This window comes from Girardinichthys multiradiatus, chromosome 3 (assembly GCF_021462225.1).
Source record: "Girardinichthys multiradiatus isolate DD_20200921_A chromosome 3, DD_fGirMul_XY1, whole genome shotgun sequence".
Taxonomy (NCBI): Eukaryota; Metazoa; Chordata; class Actinopteri; order Cyprinodontiformes; family Goodeidae; genus Girardinichthys; species Girardinichthys multiradiatus.
This window is the reverse complement of record NC_061796.1, coordinates 8,331,593-8,352,952: the sequence shown is the minus strand read 5'-3', so window position 1 is coordinate 8,352,952 and position 21,360 is coordinate 8,331,593. Positions and strand designations below refer to the sequence as shown.

Sequence of the window (21,360 nt, the reverse complement as noted above, 5' to 3'; positions counted from 1 at the left end):
GAGCATCAGTTTTCAACAGATTCTCACAGACGGCTCTGTTTATGGGGATGTGCAATGTTTTCTACCACATGTAGGCTACAAAGGTCAACTTTATCTACCTCCATGTTTAATATATCTCCTCTATGAGGGCAAACTTGATTTTTTTTAAGGGTATAGGGATGAAGGGGGGTTGAACACATACATGTCTCAGTTTATTTTCAGTAAAAAAATTTGGAAATTGTCAATTTCTGTTCAATCAACAATTATGCACTACTTTGTTGGTCTATCACATAACATCCAAAGAAAATATATTGAAGTTTGTGAGGTGAGAAAATGTAAGAAGTGTTCCAACTTCATTTTTTTATGTGAATGTTAAAATACCTCTTATCTAATTTCTGCAAGAGGTCAAAGTTTAACCGATACAGCTTCCACAGTGAGTGGGATCAAATTTGCATAAGAAAATTAAAGGAGATGCAACACAAGACACAACAGCTTAGTTTTTTGTTGACATTTTAGTAGGAAAACTTCATTTTGAGATGAGAATGAAGTATTGCAGGACAAAATGTAACAGCCTTCAATTTTTCAATAAAACCTGCTTCTGAAAGTTTAAATTGTAAACTAACAGTTTAGAAATGAAAGACGAAACTTAAAGTAGAAAACTCAACAATACTGCAGGCAGAGTTAAGTTTAACACTGAAATGAAGAGAATGGGTGCAGGGAGTCGTTATAAAAAGCAGACTGTACAAATGATGGCGCTTGTTCTCTGGGGTTTGACAAAGGAAATATTCAGGCTCCAGAAACAAGATGCACATGTCCAGTTACACGCTCAGTGGTCAGCTGCCAGGAGACACGCAGCTTCACAGAGCTGTAGGATGGAAAAGAACGGGTTCAAGGTTTGAGTTATCACTGGACGAAGGGGACACAGATCAGGCACTTTTCGGACTTCCCTTTTACACACATATCATACAGATATCACAGAGATATTTACATTTTTTTTTTTACCTTGGAGGAAACCCACTGCAGGGTGGAGGGTTCTCACCACAGTTTCAGAAGAGTGCACATGTCCATAGTGTATGGGTTTTGTCTTTTGGGGCTCAAGCACTTAAGGTGAGTCCGCTCTTCCTCTTCAGTTCTCCTCCGTGACCATGCTTTATGAAAGCCTCCTAATGACCCCCGGGGACCTCAGCTCCACATCGTCAGAGTTTCCCGGGTAGTACCCATTGTGCCCGTTATTAAACTGGGAGGGCTGCTGTGGGTAGTACTGGGAGTGGTAACCCTGATAGTTGGCGTCTTGCTCTTCCTCATCTTCCTCGCTTCCTCCTTGGTTGTTGTTGTACGCCACTGCAGCGGGGTTGTACAGCTGTCTGAGGGAAGGATTGTAGGGCTGGTAGCCGCCGCTGTGGGGCAGGGGTTGGACTGGAGTGGTACGGAGGGGATATTTAGGGTCAGGACTGGAGTGAGGCAAAAGAAAACTAAAACTAGATGCAACAACCAATAAAAATGATGTAGTGTTGTTAAAACAAGGTAAAAGACTCGGCAGGAACATCAGGCATGCAGACAGACATGCAGGGTCACAGGTCTCACTAGTTCAGAGTGGTTAAATAAAGCTTAGATGTGTTAGTTTTTTTAGTTATTAAATCAGTGAAATTACTCCAGGGGTAAAATATAGATTTTCAGCATGTTATAATCTGATGTGCACAGGTAAACCAGGCTGTCAGGAAGGAGTGCTATTTATCACTGTTTAGCTGATTGATTGGGCTTTGAAAGAAGTGATTAGCTCTAATGAGATTTGAGCCAAAAGCAGGCGATAGGAGAGAAACATGAGTAATTGTTGGTGGCAGCATTGTGGAAGGTGTTATGTTTTTGGTTGCTTTATGAGACATATTGTATCAAATGTTCCAACTAAGACTAAAACAGCTTCTATTACCTCTAACGAATTTGATACTTAACCCAAAATTAGGGGGCGGGTCAAAAAAATTAAGTGTATGTTTCAAGACTGATAAAGAAACTCCAGAGAGCTGAAATTTGCTTGGCCTGTTGGGGAATGTCTGGATGTTTTTGAACAAGGCATAGTGGGAGAAGGAGAATGAGGAGAGATGGAGATTTTTCCTCAGTAATCATTCCTGTAATCCTGTGGAGCTTCAAATCACAAAAAGGGAGAACAGGGAAGGGGAGGAGGAAGAGAGCAGGAGAGAAGATGTTACCTCACATGAAGAAGAAAAACCCAAAGACAGAAAGATTTTCAGACAAAACATCTCAAACTGCTGGGACAGGATTTAGGAAGTAGAAACGTTAGTCCCAGAACCATCTCCCTTTTTACAGAAAGGAAACATACACCATTAGAAATTCATACATGGATACAGAAATGTGACAGTGAATGTTTCAAGTCTGTGTTTTTCTTTTTACTTCTTAGAAAGCACAAATAAAAAACATCGGATGCAGAAAATGAAACAGGGAAAACAGGTTGTAGATTCAGAAAACATTTGTTAGTTTTAAACACCACAGCTTCATTGCCTAAATAATCATAAGCAGTTATTTCTTGTATCTACATTTAAGTGTAACATGAATTTAAAAGCTTTAAAAATGGAGCACTTAGTTCTCTTAATGTTTTAGCTGTCTGACTGAGGATCTGATGTAATACTAAGGAAATGTGATGTAGTCATTATATTTTGAATTAGAGTGAATTACAGCGGAACCTAAACAACAACAGACCTTGATAGCACCACCACCATGCTTTATATGCAGTTTACAGTAAATAAATGAGGCTGAGGGAATCTTTACTTCTCTAAAATGTTTAAACGGGATAAATCTGTGAAATATCCAAAATATGTCTTGGTACTCCACACATTTTATCATTGGCCTTAAGCTTAGGTCTGCAGCCACAGCTCTTGGGGCCACACCATAATCTTGTCTGAGAAGTAAGTGTGATTAAGCTTTGATGGGCAGGGTACCAATTCCTTGGAGTAACATACCTAAGGAGATCAGATTCACAAACTCACTTTCATCTTTGAAAGAAATTTTTTTAACAATCAGGCTTTTCCTGGGCCTCCAAATTGAGTTATATTTATGTTGTAAATGCAATTATTTTAAATTTCTTTCACAATTTTAATTATTTCTTTATTAAGTAGCATTTCATTTTTCACTTTAACCCATTGTTTTTTGCTTTTCGTTTTATCTCCTGTTAAATGTTTCTTTACCAAATCATGTCTCTTGAAGCAATTATTAGCATATTTGTTTGAAAGATGCAATATAAATAATATTAATTATAATATTTTGTAACAAATAAAAAATGTCATTCATACTTCCGAATTCAGCAAAATTTAAAATGCAAACTTAATAAATAAAACATAACTGGTTGGCAACGTGTAAAATATTAACCTAAAATTAAAAATGTCGAAAAGAAAATGAAAAGTTTTTAAAGTGAAGTCTGCCTTTGAAGTGGTCAGGCAGGGAGGCTCGGTTTAAACCTTGAAGTGTTGGGAGTAGCAGACAGGACTCTTAAACACAAGATGAAAAGAAAACAACGTTAAAAGTTGAATCCATTTAAATAAATTAGCTTTAGTGGATGAAGTAACGTCTCATCCATCAGCTACGTTTCACAGATGATATATTACGACTTTGCTGCAATGGCTTAAAACTGTCCACTGTGGAGGCCTGCAAGATCCACATCTGTATGAATATTCAGAGACGTTCTGTGTGCCTCAATCTGTGTTTGGGCATATTTTATTAGATTTCAACACAGACAAATATCGTTGACCTGTTAAGTCCTTAATCCTTCTGTGTGGCCATAAATGAATAGGCTTCCAAGTGGAACAACAATAAAAGTTGGATCTCTGTCCAACTCTGAGAACTTTACAAGAACAGTAACTATCTGAGGGCAGACGGTCGCTGGTAAAATAACATTTTCTAACATTTTAAGGCCACGTTGTTAATGCTGTTTTGGAACATTAGTAGCAGTAGATATTTTCAGTAACACTACTCAGAGACAACAGGACAAACTCCAAATTCAGCTAAGGCCCCATTGTACTGTACGATAAAAAATAATATTAGTAAAGAAAACTTTCCAGTCAAAATGTTATTTGCCAGATCCTAATCTGCTTTGTACACTGTCTGCATGAGTGTTCACACATTTGCAGAACTGGATCTAAACCTTAATATTATTAAAACCATGTTTCTCACACATTTCTGAGGTGGGAATTAAAAAAAGGTACCGAGAACCATCCGGTTTCTATTGTTTTCCCACATAAATCACATCCTTGTCATGACGTTACTCTGCTAAGGCACATTCCCCTGTGATGCCTCCAGCTGGTGAATCCCCCTCCCCCCCGACCCATTTTAGTAATCATTCACAGCATTTAAACCATAGTTGTCTGCAAAAAGTGAAAGCAGTCACTTTCGTTAATGTGCAGCAAATGTGGAACAGCATAAAAGTGTGAAATAACTAGCAACGATAAGACGCTGTCTCCCATTCATAACCTCGTTCTTTCAGGAAAAATAAACTCTACACATGTCTCTTTCTTCTTTCTGATCTTATTCTAAAGACAACAAATGAAATGCATAATCAAGACATAAAATCCTGATTGGAACATCCCTCTACTCTAATAAACACAAACCCTGTTATACTGAGACGTGGCTTTAAGATGTGCAAAATAAATTATTTTAACCAAGTCTATAACTGGAAAATGAAGAGATTCATAGCACTCAAATGTAACATTGTGAAAAATACCAAATAAATAATTTATTGTTTCAACCAATATTAATATATTTGTCCTATTTTGTTTTTAACTTGAAAGGAAATTCAAAATGTAGTTCAGCAACAAATTAATAATATTTACCTCCAACATTGTATCCCAGACATGAGCTCTGGTCACAGTATCCTGGCGGTCCAGCTTGTCCGGTAGCTCCTGGATTTCCAGGTCTACCCGCCGGTCCCGGGCTCCCGGGCCGACCAGATGGGCCCTGGCTGCCTGTCCGACCTTCACCTGGCTGGCCTGAAGATGGAGAAAGAGTTTCTATTAAAAGATGGGTCAGAAGGATGTGTATGCACCGTGGTTTGACATTTGGTAGAATGACTCCTGCAGCGAGACGCCTGGTGAGAAAGAATGCAAACAGAAGCGAAAAAAGCGGCACACGCAAGGTTAAACCCTGTCACCATTCAGAACTAGGTGTTCATTGAAACTGCTTCAGTCTCTGTAGCTTTAACAATGTGACATAAAAAAGGGTTGAAGTCAAGTCAAGTTTATTTATATAGCGCTTTTCAGCAACAAGGCACTCAAAGCGCTGTACACGAGAAAAAACATTACAATGATACAGAAAATCAAACACAGAAAAACAAATCAGATGACACTAACAATCCTTGGGAGTTTACTGGTAAGAGCTGGTTCTAATCCAATCTTTCTAATAGAGGTAATTAGCTCATTGAGTCCTCTGTGGTAAGGAATTCATCCTGTGCTAGAAGAAAAATTATAATATTAATCCTTGAGGTCGCTGGATGAGGCAGCTGTGGTCCCATCATTCAAATAGTAACAGTCATGGGCACTCACTGAAGTCTAAGTAGAGAAGCTGGGTCACTGGTAGGTCCAAACTTTTGAAATACTAATAATGTTTGGCTTTCACTGGTATGAAATTGTTGTAATACAATCCTTCTAAGAAATCAAACATTTTCTGGTCATTGGTGTAAAAACAGCTTTAGTTCAAGTTTTCAAATACTAATAATATTTGGCTTTTGCTGGTAATCCTTCTGAGAAATCTGAAAATCCATGAAAAGTAATGAAATCACACATTTAGGTAAAGTAAGATAGGAGGAAAAAAAACTCTATTCTGCCAAGAATAGAGTCTGAAATAGTACAAAAAACCTCAGCAGGGGTAAGCAACACACACATAAGTAAAGATTTATCAAGGGTACGGTGGAATCTTGAGGGTGTGAATATATATAAGTCTGAGTGTGTTTGCAAGAATTAGACTGTCAACACTGATAGAAGTGCCATTGTCCTTGAGAAGAGAGGTGGAAGTTTGATCAATCGGCCGCATCAGCACACAGCTGGTAGGGTAGTGCTGGGGAAGAGGATCGTGTTTATATAACATCCAGGAGATATTTTGTCGATAGCCAGTAAGCAGAAGTTGCCAAGGCCACATTGGGGAGCCAGATTTAGAAAAACAATAGATGTTGTGGTTCAGGCAGTTGTGAATTTTGAATAGGGTTGCCAACTCCTTGATAAATAAATAAGGGACACCTCCTGGTAGGGCTATCCAACTCCACTGTCTGCACCTCTACCGGCCTGGTGATTTCTTTCACCCTTTTTCTTTGTGTGAAATGACTTTGACTCGAACCCAAGTTTAATTCGATGCATGTTTTGACTGATACAAATATTAATGGAAAAACAATTATACAGCAATTTATAAAATAATTTATTCTTTTTGCAAAATAAAATTACTAGACAAAAACAAATATCCTTCTAAAATAAATAAACCACTATTGAAAAGACCTCCGTCCTGCTTAACTTAAAACAATATAAAAAAGCATAACAGTATAATGCAAAACATTTTCATAATAGTGCATTTAGTGAAAACATAAAGTCTGTAGAAAAGTTGTAAACATAAACACTTGTGCCTTAAAGGCCATGACTGTACAGGTGTAGTGAAAAAAATATTGAACTAGTGAACTAAAAACTGCAGTACTGAATTATGTAGAAACAACCTATTTTTTCCATTTATATTTCATTTGAGCTCTTTCTGCTGCAAGGAGTTGTTTGCTTTTCAGGACTACCGAGTAAAACTTTGAGCAGGACATTTCATTAATTAGACTGACAATTAGCTCACTTCTCATTAATTCTGTAGAACATTTGTTCCTCACATCAGTCCACTTATTTTTCATGATGGAGAAAATATTTTCCACAAACCCACTAGAAGAAGGGATGCTGAGGACAAAGGGTACAATAGCCTGGATGTTGGGGATGTCAGCTGCCTGAAGAACTTGCATCCACCTCTCTGCTGTTCCACTGGAGTGACACTTCGCCTTTTCCCGAGCACTCTATCTATCTATCTATCTATCTATCTATCTATCTATCTATCTATCTATCTATCTATCTATCTATCTATCTATCTATCTATCTATCTATCTATCTATCTATCTATCTATCTATCTATCTATCTATCTATCTATCTATCTATCTATCTATCTATCTATCTATCTATCTATCTATCTATCTATCTATCTATCTATCTATCTATCTATCTATCTATCTATCTATCTATCTATCTATCTATCTATCTATCTATCTATCTATCTATCTATCTATCTATCTATCTATCTATCTATCTATCTATCTATCTATCTATCTATCTATCTATCTATCATGAGAGCACAGTTGTAAAAAAGTGGGACAACTTCGCCGAAACACGTTGTTTGAGCTTTCACGGTGTCCGTAGATCTCCTGCGGCAGAAGCACGGAGCGCTGGTTACAAGCGCTGAACAAACACGGGCCTTTTTTCACGTAAGCGGCGAGGAGACGCTGGGGAAACCGTATCTGATGGGAAAACGCGAATTGGCGTAACACCTGTATCTATCCTTAGCAACGGTACCTGCTGGCCAATGAGATGAGTCGAAATATTCTGTCAGCTCATTGGTCACAGAGCAGGATATGGCTGGTAATGAATTTACCGTAATGTTAAATATAAAGCACCCCATCATTTATTAATTCTATTGACATTTTAGTGAAGATGTTTGATCCACCTAATAATACGGGACTACGTGCGTCCCGTTTCAGCTCAATACGGGACGCGTACCTTTTATTCTAAATACGGGACGATTCCGTTTTTCAAGGGACGGTTGGCAACTCTAATTCCGAACCATTTTAAGAGTTTTACTGGTATGTCTCAATTGCGAATCCAAATAGCCAAATTTCTGGTACTTTCCGCAGATCTGGAGCGTACAACTTCTCCAAGATTATATCCTTTAACTTCTTGAGTCCAACCACTGCCAGGCTGGGATTCTGTTCAAGAATCGTGTCCAGCTTGCGATTCTGCTCTCTTAACATTTCAGTCTGAGTGTTGATTGCTCTACAGACTCCATCTAACATCGCAGGAAGCTTTGGAAAGCTTTGAACAGCTGCCCACGTTTTGCGAATCACTCCATAAGCCAGGTAACCACCAACTCCAAAAAGCAGAAATCCTGTTATCAAAAGTCCAAATATGTACACATCTTCTACGTCCGCGACCGACATTGTAGTCAGGCACACAATCTTCCACTGCTGCCAAGAATTCATTGTGTATCCAGAGAAGAACGTCCCGCCTGGACAAGAGGGTCTCCTTTACCCTGTCTTCCCGTCGGAAAACATTTGATCAAGTACGTTGAGAGTCCAGCTGACCAAATCCATAATTTACAAGTATGGAGGATATGTAAAGCGAGGCTCTGCATATCCTCCATAAATACAGACAAATTACAGACAAAATACAGACAAAAAACAGAAGCAGGGAGGGAGGGAGAGAGAGAAAACGCGTGTGTCTTCCACCGAGACCAAGAGAAAAACTGCAATGTTTCTAGATAAGGGAGGCCGATAGTGAATGTCCAGAGGGCAGGAGCATGAACAACGCAGCTCCTCGCTGAAATTTAGCCCCAGGCCTCTTTGATGTTTTCGCAGGACAAACTGCTCCACCAGGACAGTTCAGCAGTCTGGAGGAATAGGATATCAATATTTTAAAGGGGGTTTCCTTAGCTAAGTGCAAAATTTATGATCCCACAGGTATTTAATAAAAAATATTCTACACAGAGAATACAACTTCCTTAAAAAAAACCTGAGGTTTGATATATGTTTATATATGTTCTGTCTTTTCAGTTATGTCACCGTGGAAGGTTTCAGTTGAAGTTTGTGTTCTTGTAAGTATCGATTACAGTAAACTGAAAATACCAGCACTGACATATTTTTATAACACAAACCTATAACCACACCGCATGCAGGAAAATCAATACAGATAATTATATTCATAGGCTGAAACCTCTGCTTGCCATCCTGACTTTGAGAGTCAGTAGAGAGTGAATCCTAAAAGCATTAGGGCTGTGGGTAACTTCATTTAATTGTTTTAATATTTCAGACATTCTGGTGTCGTTTAGAAGGTACACAATAAGAACACTGTGCAAATATTTTGTCTGGAAAAGAAAATGAATGTTCATGTACAGTCATTTTACATGGTCATATTTTGGTTGTAGCTACAGAACCTCTGAATGTTATTTGAGCTTGAAGCAGAACAGAGTGCTTGTGATTTCTGCAAACCTAGTTCAATAATCATCCTCAGGACTGCGTTGTCTCTTACCGGGCGGACCGGGTGGTCCTCGTGGTCCTTGGCTCCCAATGCCTGGACTCCCCCTCTCTCCCTTTTCTCCTGGCAAACCTGAAAACACAGAATTCAGGCATCCACATTTAGGTGGATGTCCATCTGTCAGTGGTGCCCATACATCTGTGATTGAGTTTTGTTAGGGATTTTACTAAATCAGTGTGATATTCAATTGTAATATAAGTAGAGCTTTAGATTCAGCAAATATATTTAAGAACCTAAAAATCTTCTAGGAGCCTAAAATAAATGACCAATTGTTTTACAAAACAGAATAGTTTTCAAACACAAAAAGAGTCTTTAAAGACATGCCTCTCTGAAACTGGAAAGGCAAACCATATATGGGTGATGATATATCATCTGAAACTACAGAGCATGACTGCTTGTTCTGGTAGAGAGAAAAGGTTTTGACAAAAAATAGCTTTTTAACAGGAACGTGTTGAATGGATGTGTGATCACCTATTGACAATACAAAAAGAAGGATTAAATTTACACTCTTTCCCCAAAGATCCTGTTAGGAGCAAGAGTAAGATGTAATTTTTAAAACCCTTTTTACCCAAAGGATTATGAAACAATAGGAATGTTATGTTCAATGGAAGGAACACAATATGCTGAGGAATGAGGACAGTTTATGCTACAACTCTGACAAAGTTCTAGAGGAATCAACAGCTAGAACATTGAGGTGTTTGAGGATGTTGTATGTGAGCATAAAGTTTCTCAGGTAGGTGAATAGTTTTTTTTCACCTTGGTTTTTAACTTATATATGTCCTGCCTTCTGTCCTGTACCCTTCCTCTTGCCCGTAGAAAACTGAAGATCGGCACCAGCCCCCCCGGGACCCACTATGGAATAAGCAGGATAAAAGATGAATGAATGAATGAATGAATGTCACAGTGTGTCTCTTGGTTCTGTATTTGTTTACGTTTTAGTTAGGTGGTTGCTGTCCAATATGATTAGTCTTTGAGTTCCCGTTCTGGTGTCTTATTTTTTAGGTTACGTTCAATTTATTGTATGTGGTTTTGATTCTGTAATTAGTTACGTTTAGTCAGGTGTTTTTTCTGTTACTGTTTGGTTAGTCCTTAAGTCCTCGTTTCTGGGTTCTGTTTCCTAGGTTCTCTTCTGTTGACTGTTTGTATTATTATTATTAGATCTGTTCCCCCGTGTTCTGGTCCCTGGGTGTGTTTACAGTTTTGTTCTTCGTCTAGCTCCTCCATGTCCTCATTTGTCCCTATCTGGTTCACCTGCTCTCTCTGCTTCCCTGCCTCCTTGTCTCACCTGTTCCCTGTTCCTCTGATTACCTTGTCCACCTTTGTCTGTATTTAAGTTTGCCTTCGTCCTTTGTTCCACGCAGTGTCGTTATGTCTCTTTGGATTTCGTTCTTGCTCCGGATCCTGTTAAGTTCTAGTTTCAAACTGCCTTGTAATCAGGATTATCCTGTCATCCAGCACCTCGCCTGCATGTAAGTGGACTCTCTTTAAATTAAAGGAGTTTCGAACCCACTCTGCTTTTCTCTGTGCTTGTCTGCCTTTTGGTCCATCACACAAAAATACAACATTATGACAATGACTGAATGAATGAATGTCCTCTGTCAGTAAAAAATTTCTGCTGCTGTCCATGAATCACCTTGTTAAATCAATAACTGCTCTCTTCAAATGCTCCTCCTACATGCTTACCTACAGTAATTAGCTGCAGCACCAACTAATTTTTTTCAGTGTCTCCACCAAATGAAGAATTTTGGCTTCTTGTCCAACCACAAAATATGTAAAATTAGCTTCAAATGACTTTTTAAGGTCTAACTACATGTTGCTTTGAGAAAAAACAGCTGTACATGGGCTTATACAGTTCGAGGTGCTGTTAATGATTACTGTAGTGCAGTTAAAGGCTCACGAGTAAAACATGGACTGATAATATGTAGAAAAGTGATACTTTTATTTGCTTTCATTCACTCCTGCTGTTTTACACCATCACTGTTTTCACACAAATGGGAGTGCTGGGAACATCAATTTAATAATGCTGATCAGAACTGGAGCAGAATTAATTACATCTACCTGAATGCTGGCACAATTTAACCTTTTGTCACAAGTGATAATTCGCCATGTAGGGAATTGCATGGCTTGCCCAACAGAGCTTTTAATTTCTTGGGAAGAGTGCTGGTCTGTAAGGTTTTCAAGCATTCAGACACCTCATCTGACTCCTCCTCACTGGACAAAACAAGATATAAATCTTTCTTATAAATTCACATTCAAACTGGAGACTTCAAGCCATCATTACTTTAGTTTTGAGTGGTTATTGTGTTAAAGTGGAGGATGGTGTTCCATACCCATCACTCTTCTGTGAGCTATACATATAAATATATATATATATATAATATATATATATATATATATTTTATTATTATTATTTTTTTACATATTTTTTGACTTTAGAAATGGGAATGAAAATAACTCATGAGCTACAAACTCAATAAAAAGTTGCAAAAACTATGATATATGTCATATAACTCATGTTATATGACATATATTTATCATGTACATGTTCGGCTCGTTAACAAAATCGCTTTTTTTCCACTATTAGATTTCATAGGCAGGAATCTAAAACTCCCTATTAGCAGACTTTAAAGTAGTTTCATATTCAACCACTCATTCAAAATCTTTCCATCTCAATCAGTATCATGTTTATTCTTTGTGAAAGTAAGTCGAATCAATCATGTATCAAAGGCAGGCTGTTATTCAGAAAGGCTTTTGTTTGAATAATTTCATGAGTTATTTTTCAAATATTATAGAACCACAATAAAATCAGATCTTTGGCTTTTCAGTCCTGCTGCTTTTACGACCTTCCTAATAGGAAAGAAAAATTCATAACCTCAGAAACAAGTTATTCTCTTTGTCTTGAAAATTTGCATTATTATTTGATACAAAAAATAGTTTTCCTATATTGCACAATTTTGCCTGACTGCAATTACAGCTTTTAAACTGAAATGTGGTTTATATGTGATGGACCAGTGGCAAAAGATTCTACATTTAACTGGAAAGATTCAAAGTTCTGAAGCCCTGATGAGGATGAGTCATAGCTGGACCGACATTCATCTGTTCTTAAGTTTTCCTGCTCTTTATGTGCATCTAGGCTGTGTTCAAATATGGTTCTTCAGTGTGGCTTGCATGTTTCAGTGATTAGGATGGAGTCTCATAAATGCCGTCTGTCCTCTAAAGACCTTGTAGCAAAGGAATGACCTCATGGATACTAAAGTTACTGTCTTTAATGTGATTTGGGAAGGCCAGACCATAAAATACAGCAAACAAGCAGAATGGATCTCAGACAAAGAAACAGTGAGAGCAGAACGGCCCATAAAAAGTCTCCCAGAATGTGTATAGCTTGTATTTGTTGTTCATCCAGCTAAAACATTGTGTTCAAGTTGTAATAGTTGTAGTGGAAACCCTACCATTCATTCTGGCATGCTAATTTAAGTTCTCCTAGCTAGGTTTATCTGAAGACTTTTCATAGGAACATTAAAGGAGTGTTTTGTGGTTTCTTTATAGTTATGCAATTCATTTCAAAATAAATAAATGTATATAAAAAGCATAAAAAATTAGAAACCCTGGACAAGGCAACTCATGTTACATATGGATCATCAAACTCAGGTTCAAAACACAATGGCCAACAAGAAGGAAGAAGTAAAGATTTATATGTTGAGTTATCCAGTGGGCAGGAAGAATCAGGATAAATGCCGTCTGAGAGCAGCAGCTCAAAAAGGCAACGGACCTGCACCTAAAGCTTTCTGCAGCAAGGCCTGTCAGCATTTAGTTCTCCGTGGCGGTGAATGACAGACTATGACAAAATTACCAGAACTAACATTCTGGTAGCTCTGACCAGTATTGTTACTCCAATCCAGATTTTGTTCTTTTTCCAACTGTGTTACCAGGAATCCTTATATAGGTGAGTAATGCAGTGCCTATGTAAAACATAGCACCAGTGAATGGAAGCAGCTGAAAGTCTTTTCTATAAATAATCAGTCCATGTTTTGCTCAAAAAGGTTTAATAGCAATGTAGCCATTAAAGCAGTATAACAAGATCACAGTCTATCAAATCACAACTTCATTATGGCTTTAAGCTAATGTCATATACATGTGGTTTCATGGTAGAAAATAAAATGGTGATGTACAATCAGAGAAACTGAATGTTTAGCAGTAGTAGTAGTAGTTTAGCTGTGGTTTATGCCTCATCCCTCAGTCCTGTGTTGATCTTCTCATAAGACCAAGAGTCTGCTTATTAGAAGTTGTTTTGAATGTCCTCCATTTGTAGACTACTTTCCAGAGAGTCCAGTGTGTGGTTTCCAATTCTTTTGAGACCTCTTTAAATGATGTACCAGACTCGATCTTACCATACTGTTCACTCTCACCTCAACAGTCAGAAGAACAACAATTAAATGTGTGAGGTCTAAACAGGGCAAACCTCCTTCAAAGTTCTGAGTAACGTTCTCATGTTCACCTAATGTGATACCCTTGTGCATAATATTAGCCATTTAGGTAGAAACAAATGCAAAGGTGTTTGAATTTATTCCTAACCACAAATGGGTTAGAAATAACCGTCCCTGTGTCAGAAGAGAGCTACAACAAAATTCCTGGTTGTTATTTATTACTGTTAGTACTGTCAGGATGTGTAGCTTTGCTGGCATTAAACACCAATGAGTTAGGTCTTATGAGAATTATTTAGTAGAAAAGCCTTCACAATCCATCAAGGACATGACAGCATCTTCTCATCTTACCTCTCTCACCCAGTTGGCCATTCTGGCCATTAGTCCCAGGGAAACCGGGTCTTCCAGGCGGACCTTGCTCTCCCTGAGGTCCAGGAGGGCCTCTCCTGCCCGGCTCCCCCGGTGGTCCGGGCACTGTTCGGATCGACCCTGACGACTGTTGGGGGATCTGGTTTAAGATGGAGTTATAGCGAGATAAATGGCCTAGAAGTAGCAGAGAAGGGAAGAAACATAGGTGGTTTTACCATCTTTTTAAAATCAGTTTTACCACAAATGTACGACAAGCTCATCAGAACGCAAAGTGAGTACTCACTTTGGACAATCTGTTCACAGACTTGCCGTGCAATTGCTCTCACTGCTGCTTGGGACTGGACATCACCCTGAAGAACAAAGAGACAGCTCTACAGGTCCTTCTCAAAATATTAGCATATTGTGATAAAGTTAATTATTTTTCATAATGTCATGATGAAAATTTAACATTCATATATTTTAGATTCATTGCACACTAACTGAAATATTTCAGGTCTTTTATTGTCTTAATACGGATGATTTTGGCATACAGCTCATGAAAACCCAAAATTCCTATCTCACAAAATTAGCATATCATTAAAAGGGTCTCTAAACGAGCTATGAACCTAATCATCTGAATCAACGAGTTAACTCTAAACACCTGCAAAAGATTCCTGAGGCCTTTAAAACTCCCAGCCTGGTTCATCACTCAAAACCCCAATCATGGGTAAGACTGCCGATCTGACTGCTGTCCAGAAGGCCACTATTGACACCCTCAAGCAAGAGGGTAAGACACAGAAAGACATTTCTGAATGAATAGGCTGTTCCCAGAGTGCTGTATCAAGGCACCTCAGTGGGAAGTCTGTGGGAAGGAAAAAGTGTGGCAGAAAACGCTGCACAACGAGAAGAGGTGACCGGACCCTGAGGAAGATTGTGGAGAAGGGCCGATTCCAGACCTTGGGGGACCTGCGGAAGCAGTGGACTGAGTCTGGAGTAGAAACATCCAGAGCCACCGTGCACAGGCGTGTGCAGGAAATGGGCTACAGGTGCCGCATTCCCCAGGTCAAGCCACTTTTGAACCAGAAACAGCGGCAGAAGCGCCTGACCTTGGCTACAGAGAAGCAGCACTGGACTGTTGCTCAGTGGTCCAAAGTACTTTTTTCGGATGAAAGCAAATTCTGCATGTCATTCGGAAATCAACGTGCCAGAGTCTGGAGGAAGACTGGGGAGAAGGAAATGCCAAAATGCCAGAAGTCCAGTGTCAAGTACCCACAGTCAGTGATGGTCTGGGGTGTCGTGTCAGCTGCTGGTGTTGGTCCACTGTGTTTTATCAAGGGCAGGGTCAATGCAGCTAGCTATCAGGAGATTTTGGAGCACTTCATGCTTCCATCTGCTGAAAAGCTTTATGGAGATGAAGATTTCATTTTTCAGCACGACCTGGCACCTGCTCACAGTGCCAAAACCACTGGTAAATGGTTTACTGACCATGGTATCACTGTGCTCAATTGGCCTGCCAACTCTCCTGACCTGAACCCCATAGAGAATCTGTGGGATATTGTGAAGAGAACGTTGAGAGACTCAAGACCCAACACTCTGGATGAGCTAAAGGCCGCTATCGAAGCATCCTGGGCCTCCATAAGACCTCAGCAGTGCCACAGGCTGATTGCCTCCATGCCACGCCGCATTGAAGCAGTCATTTCTGCAAAAGGATTCCCGACCAAGTATTGAGTGCATAACTGTACATGATTATTTGAAGGTTGACGTTTTTTGTATTAAAAACACTTTTCTTTTATTGGTCGGATGAAATATGCTAATTCTGTGAGATAGGAATTTTGGGTTTTCATGAGCTGTATGCCAAAATCATCCGTATTAAGACAATTAAAGACCTGAAATATTTCAGTTAGTGTGCAATGAATCTAAAATATATGAATGTTAAATTTTCATCATGACATTATGGAAAATAATGAACTTTATCACAATATGCTAATATTTTGAGAAGGACCTGTATATGATCCAGACCAAAAGCACCTTTCCATTCCAGCAGCCACAGGGACTTTAACCGTCAGACCAGAGGTTAATTAACGGGTGGGAGAGATCCTAATGGTCTTTTATTACCACTGCCAACCTTTATCCCACACTAATTCTTTTATATTTATATTTTTCAAAACTGATAATCAAAATAACATGGGAAGTGTTTGTCATTTTACACAATGAAAATGTAGATTTCTTTAATAAATCAAACATAACTCTTGGGGTGACTGTGGAATTTTAATACAAAGTTTGTATTTTAGAAAAAAAAAACTTTGCTTTTATTATTCTTTTAATACGGAATGTGTGAAGATCTATAGAGTAGAGATTCCTTCTAAAAATATGGCTTAAAATGGAAAGGTCAGTTATGCAAGATCTTTTATGGGATGCAGAAAAATTTAACATCAAGTTTGACATTATGTGCCTGCATTTTTTCAAGAAAAATGCAATGTTTAACCACCTCATAAAATCATATGAGAGAGATTTTAATAAAAGCAGCCCTGTTGGCATCCCTATTCATGACTCACAGGCAGAAAAACGTTAGGTGTAGGGGTAACCAACTACTAAAAAATCCCCATCAGATTATCACGATCCTTTTTCAGAACTAGGCCACTTTACAGAAATGTAACTCAGAGGAGAAAATCCTCTGATTTCTTTCCCAAAGACTTTCATCTTGGTTCTTGAAGCTAAAATTAGATGGAGCAAGGTACAAATGTCCCCAACATTCAGGTTTGATTCAAGTCAGTGAGTAGCGTGTCTCGCAAGCCCCCAGGGTTGATGTCCTTGCTTCTGCGCCAGCAAAAAATTCAGATACTGCCCTCGGTGGACCAAGAACACTGATTTGATTTGGTTCACTCTGAACAGGCTTGAAAATAGGATAGAGATATAAATTGTATGTTTGAATTAAGGAGAAAGAACCAGTGACTGGGATTTCTTCTAAATAAGAGCAGGAGGGAAAAGTGACAAATTTTCAGGTTTTAGATCAGAAAAGGAACATTTTCACTAGAAGATTGCTCTAACAGCGGCTTAAGTCTACAAATGGAGTATCTTACTCTTTCCCCTTTATCGCCTTTGGTACCAGCAAGACCCTGAAGGATAAAAGCACAGGAAGAAAATGACATTTTATAAGGATACAGTGTTGTGAAAAAATATTTGATCATTAAAAATATTTTAGCATCAGACCAAGATAACCTGAGTAAGCTCAAAATACAGATGTTAAACAAAGTTGCAATTTATTAATTGCAACTTTGAAAAACATTTGACTGTCCTGTCTGACCATTTTTGCAATAACCTTTGTGTTTAATTTAACCGAGTACTCCACACCTGAAAGAAAAGTTCATTATAGTAGATCATTATCAGACAATGCTGCAACAACCTTTAAAGAATCTGTTCCACTTTTGATTTCCTCATTATCACAGAATAGCACAGTGGAGGGCAATAATTTTGTTTCTTCCCCTTCACAAATTGATTCTCTTGTTCATAGTGTTACGTCATCATTGCGTGGTGCATTAGACAATGCAGCCCCCTTGAAAAAGAAGGTCATTATTCATTGGAGGCTAGCTCCCTGGTTTAATTCAGAGCTGCATACTTTAAAGCACAATGTTAGAAAATTGGAGAGAAAATGACGCTCTACACACCTAAAGGACTCCTACTTAATCTGGAAAAATAGCATACTGTTGTATAAAAAGACACTTCACCAAGCCAGAACAGCTTATTTCTCATCATTAATAGAAGAGAACAAGAATAATCCTAGGTTTCTCTTTAGTACAGTTGCTAAACTAACACACAGTGTTAGCTCTGTTGAGCCATCCATTCCCATAGCTATCAGCAGTCATGACTTTATGGGATTCTTCTTAAATAAAATTGATTCTATTAAAAAGAAAATCTTTGACATACTCCCGAAGATGATTACTTCATCCTCAGCAAGTGAGACAACATTGGAAATAACTGTAGAACCTGATTTGTATTTGGACTGCTTTGATCCTGTGGAGCTTCCTGAGTTATCAGAAATATTAGCTTCATCTAAACCTTCAACTTTATGTTAGACCCAATCCCAACCAAATTATTTAAGGAAGTGTTCCCTCTGATTACCAGCCCCATTTTAAGTATGATTAACCTATCCTTATTAAATGGATATGTACCACAAGCTTTTAAGTTAGCTGTAATTAAACCTTTACTTAAGAAACCTTCGCTTGATCGAGATGACTTGAAAAATTACAGACCTATATCCAATCTTCCATTCTTATCTAAAATTCTTGAGAAAATAGTTGCTAATCAAATGTGTGAGCATTTACACAGCAATGACCTGTTTGAAGAGTTTGTCAGGTTTCAGAGCTCATCATAGCACTGAAACAGCTCTGCTGAAAGTCACTAATGATATTCTTATGGCCTCAGATAATGGACCTGTGTCTGTACTGATTCTGTTAGATCTCAGTGCTGCATTTGATACAGTTGACCATAATATTCTCTTAAAAAGGCTGGAATATGCTGTAGGGATCAGGGGAACAGCGCTAGGCTGGTTTAAATCTTATCTGTCTGACAGATTCCAGTTTGTTCATGTAAATGATAAATCATCTTTAAACTCCAGGGTTAATTGTGGAGTACCACAGGGTTCAGTACTTGGGCCAATTCTCTTTACTATATATATGCTTCCAATAGGTAAAATTATCAAGCAGCATGTGATAAAGTTTCACTGCCGCTTTGAAAGACAAAGGGACAGTCCTGCAACCATCCTCCACGACACCCCCCAACAGCTGCAGCCACAATCCACCACCCCCATCTCTCCAACCTCGAGAGGGGCCTTGGCACCTCCAACCCCCACCCTGAAGTTTCCCCCCACCAGCCCCCTACCCACGCCGAGGACGGCTCTTTCCATCCAGGAGAGGGACGTAAACAAACTCTTCAGGAGACAGAACCCCCGGAAAGCTGCTGGTCCGGATTCTGTCTCACCAGCCAGCCTGAAGCACTGCGCTGATCAGCTGTCTCCAGTCTTCACAGACATTTTTAACACCTCACTGGAGACATGTCATGTGCCTGCCTGCTTCAAGTCCTCCACCATCGTCCCTGTTCCCAAGAAGCCAAGGACCACAGGGCTTAATGACTTCAGACCCGTCGCCCTGACCTCTGTGGTGATGAAGTCCTTTGAGCGCCTTGTGCTCTCACACCTAAAAGACATCACTGACCCCTCCTGGACCCCCTGCAGTTTGCCTACAGAGCCAACAGGTCTGTAGACGATGCAGTCAACTTAGCCCTTCACTTCATCCTCCGGCACCTGGACTCCACAGGAACCTATGCCAGGATCCTGTTTGTGGATTTCAGCTCTGCCTTCAACACCATCGTCCCAGTTCTGCTACAGGAGAAGCTCTCCCAGCTGAGTGTGCCCGACTCCACCTGCAGGTGGATCACTGACTTCCTGTCTGACAGGAAGCAGCGCGTGAGGCTGGGGAAGCACGTCTCTGACTCCCTGACCATCAGCACCGGTTCCCCCCAAGGCTGTGTTCTCTCTCCTCTGCTCTTCTCCCTGTACACCAACAGCTGCACCTCCAGTCACCAGTCTGTCAAGCTTCTGAAGTTTGCGGACGACACCACCATGATCGGACTCATCTCTGATGGTGACGAGTCCGCGTACAGATGGGAGGTGGACCATCTGTTGGACTGGTGCAGCCAGAACAACCTTGAGCTCATCGCTCTAAAGACAGTGGAGATGGTTGTGGACTTCAGGCAGAACCCAGCCCCACCTGCCCCCATCACCCTCTGTGACTCCACAATTGACACTGTGGAATCTTTCCGCTTCCTGGGAACCATCATCTCCCAGGATCTCAAGTGGGAGCCAAACATCAGCTCCCTCATCAAGAAAGCCCAGCAGAGGATGTTCTTCCTGCGGCAGCTGAAGAAATTCAACCTGCCAAAGACTATGATGGTGCACTTTTACACAGCCATCATTGAGTCCATCCTCACCTTCTCCATCACCATCTGGTACGCCGCTGCTACAGCCAAGGATAAGGGCAGGCTGCAGCGTGTTATTTGGTCTGCTGAGAAGGTGATTGGCTGCAGTCTACTGTCGCTCCAGGAACTGTACACCTCCAGGACCCTGAAGCGGGCAGGGAAGATTCTGGCTGATCCCTCCCACCCCGGTCACAGACTCTTTGAGACTCTCCCCTCTGGCAGGAGGCTGCGGTCCATCCGGACCAAAACCTCACGCCACAAGAACAGTTTTTTCCCATCTGCCACCAGCCTTGTTAACACAGCCCGGAAACCACCCTGACACTCTCCCATGCAGCTCCATCATACATCAGAGATCTGATTGTTCCATATGTTCCTAACAGAGCACTTCGTTCTCAGACTGCAGGTTTACTGGTGGTTCCTAGAGTCTCTAGAAGTAGAATGGGAGGCAGATCCTTTAGTTATCAGGCTCCTCTCCTGTAGAACCAGCTCCAGTTTTAGTCTGTGAGGCAGACACCCTGTCTACTTTTAAGGCTAGGCTTAAAACTTCCCTTTTAGATAAAGCTTATAGTTAGAGTGGCTTAGGTTATCCTGAGCTATCTTCCTTATTTTGTTTACCTCCGTCTTCTTCCCTCCCTGTTGGATGGAGTAAGGGGGAGTCAGGTTTAGCCTAAACCGACTCAGTTATGGTTGAGGTGCAAACACACCCTCCATTTCTGCTACCTGTTTGACACCCTCTCTTTTCCAATGGTTATTGTCAATCTGACAGAGAGAGGTATCCCAATCGTTGCAGTTTTTAGTAAAACAATGGCCATCAGTGGGCTCTAGATGGACAAATTGTCTACTTTTAAAGCTAGGCTTAAAACTTTCTTTTTTGATAAAGCTTATAGTTAGAGTGGCTTAGGTTATCCTGAGCTATCTCTGTAGTTATGCTGCTATAGGCTTAGGCTGCTGGAGGACATAATGACCACTTTCACCCTCTTCACTACATTCTCACACTACTCTCTAATTCTGCATTATTTGCTATTATTTCAGCTTTTAACTTTATGTTCTCTCTCTTTCTCTTCCTAGACGCTACACCTGGCCTGTCTCTTTGTCTACCTGTGACACCTTTCTGGAGAGGGGCATCGTCCGACCTTCTGCTGGCAACAACTTAATGCTCACCCTCTACCGATGATCCACACAGCTCTGTCTTTTAGTGTTTAACCCTTTCTCTCTCCTAGACATGGCGATTGACTGAGCTTTTACTGTGACTAACTCTATGTGCTCTCTTTCAGACTCTAACCTTGAAAACTGGCTCAGAGTTTATCTGTTCTTTCTTTCTAGG

The 21,360-nt window shown here is 39.9% G+C and overlaps 1 protein-coding gene across 2 annotated transcripts in view; it reads right to left on the bottom strand.

The window, feature by feature from the left end:
* Positions 1–17: 17 nt before the first annotated feature.
* LOC124865666 (collagen alpha-1(XIV) chain-like) overlaps positions 18–21,360 on the bottom strand; it is a 189,246-nt gene continuing 167,903 nt past the window's right edge. Inside the window, exons 43-48 of one of the 2 annotated variants that reach the window (XM_047360967.1) lie at positions 17,144–17,179; positions 14,368–14,434; positions 14,067–14,258; positions 9,289–9,366; positions 4,815–4,970; positions 18–1,395 (exon numbers count right to left, since the gene is read on the bottom strand). In XM_047360967.1, coding sequence (XP_047216923.1) covers positions 1,130–1,395; positions 4,815–4,970; positions 9,289–9,366; positions 14,067–14,258; positions 14,368–14,434; positions 17,144–17,179 — 795 coding nt within the window. In that variant the 3' untranslated portion in view covers positions 18–1,129. Of the gene's footprint in view, positions 1,396–4,814; positions 4,971–9,288; positions 9,367–14,066; positions 14,259–14,367; positions 14,435–16,014; positions 17,180–21,360 lie in introns of those variants that run through there. The other variant, XM_047360966.1, reaches the window with a different exon arrangement.